This window comes from Salvelinus sp. IW2-2015, unplaced genomic scaffold, assembly GCF_002910315.2.
Source record: "Salvelinus sp. IW2-2015 unplaced genomic scaffold, ASM291031v2 Un_scaffold7201, whole genome shotgun sequence".
Lineage (NCBI taxonomy): Eukaryota > Metazoa > Chordata > Actinopteri > Salmoniformes > Salmonidae > Salvelinus > Salvelinus sp. IW2-2015.
The window spans coordinates 10,355-15,533 of record NW_019948461.1 but is presented as its reverse complement, the minus strand read 5'-3'; the positions used below and the strand labels follow the sequence as shown (position 1 = coordinate 15,533).

The following is a 5,179-nucleotide window of genomic DNA, read 5'->3' as shown; positions in this document are numbered from 1 at the left end:
ACGTCCCCTAACCCCCAGACTGGACACAAGACCCTGCTACTGGACAGCAAGACAGGTAACGTCCCCTAACCCCCAGACTGGACACAAGACCCTGCCAGTAGACAGCAAACAAGGTCTGATCCTTCACATTCACAGTCTAACCCAGCAACACAGGTGACCCCTGACCCCTAACCCCCAGACTAAAGACCCTGCTTCTGGACAGCAAGACAGGTGACCTATGACCCCTGTCCCCTAACCCCCGGACTGGACACAATACCCTGCTAGTAGACAGCAAACAAGGTCTGATCATTCACAGTCTAACCCTAACCTTAACTCTGACTGGACAGCTGGTTGTAACATATATATAGATAGTCCTTACTGCTATTAGCCAATAGAAACACATTGAATAACAGAAAGTCCATACTGCTATTAGCCAATAGAAACACATTGAATAACAGACCGTCCCCCCAAAAAACCTAAAGGAGGTTTGTTCTGAAGTGTCTGTCCTATATCTGAGAGAAGAAGTGCATTGCATTCAGAAAGTATTCAGACCCCTTAACTTTCCCCACATTTAGTTACTTTACAGCCTTATTCTAAAATGGATTCAATAAAAAATGTTCCTCATAATGACATCACAATACCCCATAATGACATCACAATACCCCATAATGACATCACAATACCCCATAACGACATCACAATACCTCATAATGACATCACAATACCCCATAATGACATCACAATACCCCATAATGACATCACAATACCCCATAATGACATCACAATACCACATAATGACATCACAATACCCCATAATGACAAAGCAAAAACAGGTTTTTAGATCTCTCCCATGGGGTATTGTGATGTCATTATGGGGTATTGTGTGTAGATTGAGGGGATTTATTTTATTAAATACATTTTATAGTAAGGCTGTAAAGCAACAAAATATGGAAAAAGTCAGGCTTGTGAGGCTAATGTACATCCAGTTATGTCATCTCTTTGTGCTGTAGGAGCTGACGGGGTTCCGTTTGCGTTCCTGAACGGGTTGGAGATCTCCTCTCAGACTGGGATCATCTACTTTACTGATTCCTCCTCTCGCTGGGGACGACGACACGTCAAACTAGAGGTCTGGCGCTCTGTGTTCCTACAAATCACCCGTCTTCTTTATACGCTCTATAACCCCTGACCTCTAACGTCTAGGTGATGGAGACCAACGCTCTGGGTCGTCTCCTGACCTTTGACCCTGTGTCAGGACGCGTGGGTGTCCTGCTGGATGGGCTCTACATGCCCAATGGCATCGCCCTGTCACCTGACGAGAGCTTCCTGCTGCTGGCTGAGACCAGCATCGGGTGTGTCCTCAGGTACACGCACACGCACACGCGCACGCGCACGCGCACACACGCACACACACACACACACACACACACACACACACGGAGGACAGTGTTTTCCATAGTAACTGTCCTTCCTGTGTTTTTCCTTTCAACATGTAAATATCATTGTGTTATCAGAGGTGGTTGATCAGCAGGACAGAGGAACCCTCACCGTACAGAAAGGCCTTTTGTTCTCATTGTTCTCTCCTGCTCTCTCTCTCTCCTTCTCCTCCTCCCTCCCCCCCGTCTTCTCTCTCTCTCTCCCTCCCCTCCCTCCCTCCCTCCCTCCCTCCAGGGACTGGCTGAAAGCCTTTTGTTTGAATGACTCAGGGTATCTTTTCTCCCCCCCTCCCTCCCTCCCTCCCTCCCTCCCTCCATTTTTGTTTGAATGACTCAGGGTATCTCTTCTCTCTCTCTACCTCTGTAGTATTGGCTGAAAGGCCCAAGGCTGGCACCAAGGAGGTCATCATGAACAATATGCCCGGTTACCCTGACAACATCCGCCTTAGCGACCTGGAACCTTCCTGGTTGGCCTACAGACCACACGCTCAGGAAGCTCATGCTCCATTCCTGGACCTGATTGGTCCGTACCCAGCGGTCAAATCGCTTTCTGGCAAAGGTTGATTTCACCATCCTCTCTCTCCACGCCCCCGTGTTGTAAACCTCTCTCCAGGCCCCGTGTTGTAACCTCTCTCCCACACCCTGTGTTGTAAACCTCTCTCCCACACCCTGTGTTTGAAACCTCTCTCCACGCCCCTGTGTTGTAAACCTCTCTCCCACGCCCCTGTGTTGTAAACCTCTCTCCCACCCCTGTGTTGTAAACCTCTCCCACGCCCGCTGTGTTGTAAACCTCTCCCACCCTGTTTGTAAACCTCTCTCCCACGCCCCTGTGTTGTAAACCTCTCTCCAGCCTGGTGTTGAAACCTCTCTCCACGCCCACTGTGTTGTAAACCTCCCCACACCCTGTGTTGTAACCTCTCTCCCACACCCCTTGTTGTAAACTCTCTCCCACGCCCCTGTGTTGTAAACCTCTCTCCCACGCCCCTGTGTTGTAAACCTCTCTCCACCACCCTGTGGTTTTAAACCTCTCTCCCAACGCCCTGTGTTGTAAACCTTCTCCACACCGCTGTGTTGTAAACCTCTCTCCCACGCCCTGTGTTGTAAACCTCTCTCCCACGCCCGTGTTGTAAACCTCTCTCCCATGCCCCGTTGTTGTAACCTCTCCCCCAGCCCCTGTGTTGTAAACCTCTCTCCCAATTTCGCTCCCTCTGTATGTGTGTAACCTTCTCCACACGCCCTGTTTGTAAACCTCTTCCCACACGCTGTGTTGTAAACCTCTCTCCCACACCTGTGTTGTAAACCTCTCTCCCACCCCCTGTGTTGTAAACCTCTCTCCACGCCCCTGTGTTGTAAACCTCTCTCCCACCCGGCCCCCCGTGTTGTAAACCTCTCTCCCAGCCCTGTGTTGTAAAACTCTCTCCACGCCTGTGTTGTAAACCTCTCTCCCACGCCCCTGTGGTTGTAAACCTCCTCCACGCCCCGTGTTGTAACCTCTCTCCCCGCCCCGTTTGTAAACCTCTCTCCCACGCCCCTGTGTTGTAAACCTCTCTCCCACGCCCCCGTGTTGTAAACCTCTCTCCCACGCCCCTGTGTRGTAAACCTGTAAGTGAGACTAGAGAGAGTAATCTGAGAGGACAGAGAGCCTCCATCAAGATGATTCAGACAGCAACATGATATTCTAGAGGAGATAAACACAAGAGATGATTCAGACAGCAACATGATACAGTGCCTTGCAAAAGTATTCACTCCCTTTGGCATTTTTCCTATTTTGTTACATTACAACCTGTAATTGAAATAGATTTTTATTTGGATTGCATATAATGGACATACACAAAATAGTTCAAATCGGTGAAGTGAAATGTAAAAAATTACTTGTTTAAAAAAAWTTGAAAAATGTTTAGGCAGTTGTTGGTGCATATGTAATCACCCCCTCGCTATGAAGCCCCTACATAAGATCTGGCAACCAATTACCTTCAGAAGTCACATCATTAGTTACATAAAGTCCACCTGTGTGCAATCTAAGTGTCACATGATCTACGCATATATACCTGTTCCTAAAGGCCCCATTAAGCAAATGGCACCATGAAGACCAAGGAGCTCTCCAAACAGGTCAGGGACAAAGTTGTGGAGAAGTACAGATCAGGGATGGACAAAAAAAATATCCGAAACATTGAACATCCCACGGAGCACCATTAAATCCATTATTAAAAAATTGAAAGAATATGGCACCACAACAAACCTGCCAAGAGAGGGCCACCCACCAAAACTCACCCACCAGGCAAGGAGGGCATTAATCAGAGAGGCAACAAAGAGACCAAAGATAACCCTGCAGGAGCTGCAAAGCTCCACAGCGGAGATTGGAGTATCTGTCCATAGGACCACTTTAAGCCGTACACTCCACAGAGCTGGGCTTTACAGAAGAGTGGCCAGAAAAAAGCCATTGCTTAAAGAAAAAAATAAGCAAATACATTTGGTGTTTGCCAAAAGGCATGTAGGAGACTCCCCAAACATATGGAAGAAGGTACTCTGGTTAGATGAGACTAAAATGTAGCTTTTTGGCCATCAAGGAAAATGCAATGCCTGGCGCAAACCCAACACCTCTCATCACCCCGAGAACACCATCCCCACAGTGAAGCATGGTGGTGGCAGCATCATGCTGTGGGGATGTTTATCTGCAGGGACTGGGAAACTGGTCAGAAATGAAGGAATGATGTATGGCGCTAAATACAGGGAAATTCTTGAGTCTTCCAGAGATTTGAGACTGGGACGGAGGTTCACCTTCCAGCAGGACAATGACCCTAAGCATACTGCTAAAGCAACACTTGGGTGGTTTAAGGGGAAACATTTAAATGTCTTGGAATGGCCTAGTCAAAGCCCAGACCTCAATCCAATTGASAATCTGTGGTATGACTTAAAGATTGCTGTACACCAGCGGAACCCACCCAACTTGAAGGAGCTGGAGCAGTTTTGCCTTGAAGAATGGGCAAAAATCCCTGTGGCTAGATGTGCCAAGCTTACAGAGACAAACCCCAAGAGACTTGCAGTATTGACTTTGGGGGGCTGAATAGTTATGCATGCTTAAATTCAGTTTTTGTTGGTCTTATTTCCTGTTTGTTTCACAATAAAAAACATTTAGCATCTTCAAAGTGGTAGGCATGTTGTGTAAATCAAATAAAAAAATCTATTTTAATTCCAGGTTACAAGGCAACAAAATAGGAAAAATACCATGGGGGTGAATACTTTCACAAGCCACTGTATTCTAGTAGAGATAAATACAAGAGATAATGCAGACAGAAACATGGTATTCTAGAGGAGATCATGCAGACAGCAACATGGTATTCTAGTAGAGATAATGCAGACAGAAACATGGTATTCTAGAGGAGATAATGTATGTAAACAGTCCTGTTCTGGAATGTACTATGCTATGGTAATATTATAGTACAATGGTATAATACTAATAGTAAAGTCTGTACCCTTTGTGTTCTGGTGGTTGATTCCAGGTTTAATATGATATAGTTATATTTACATTTAAGTCATTTAGCAGACGCTCTTATCTAGAGCGACTTACAAGTTGGATATATAGTTGTATATAGTTGTATATAGTTTATATAACTATATATAACAATATATTAGTTATATCTAGTTATATCTAGTTATATATTGTTATATATAGTTATATCTAGTTGTATATAGTTGTATATAGTTGTATATTGTTATATATTGTTATATAGTTATATATTGTTATATCTAGTTATATATTGTTATAT

The 5,179-nt window shown here is 45.4% G+C and overlaps 1 protein-coding gene across 1 annotated transcript in view; it reads left to right on the top strand.

Annotated features, from left to right (window-relative positions):
- Positions 1-3: 3 nt before the first annotated feature.
- LOC112079200 (adipocyte plasma membrane-associated protein) overlaps positions 4-5,179 on the top strand; it is a gene marked incomplete at its 5' end in the record, with an annotated part of 12,525 nt that continues 7,349 nt past the window's right edge. The window contains 8 exon segments of the mRNA XM_070442250.1: positions 4-55; positions 990-1,105; positions 1,180-1,340; positions 1,491-1,495; positions 1,780-1,863; positions 1,866-1,899; positions 1,901-1,955; positions 1,957-1,971. Coding sequence (XP_070298351.1) covers positions 4-55; positions 990-1,105; positions 1,180-1,340; positions 1,491-1,495; positions 1,780-1,863; positions 1,866-1,899; positions 1,901-1,955; positions 1,957-1,971 — 522 coding nt within the window.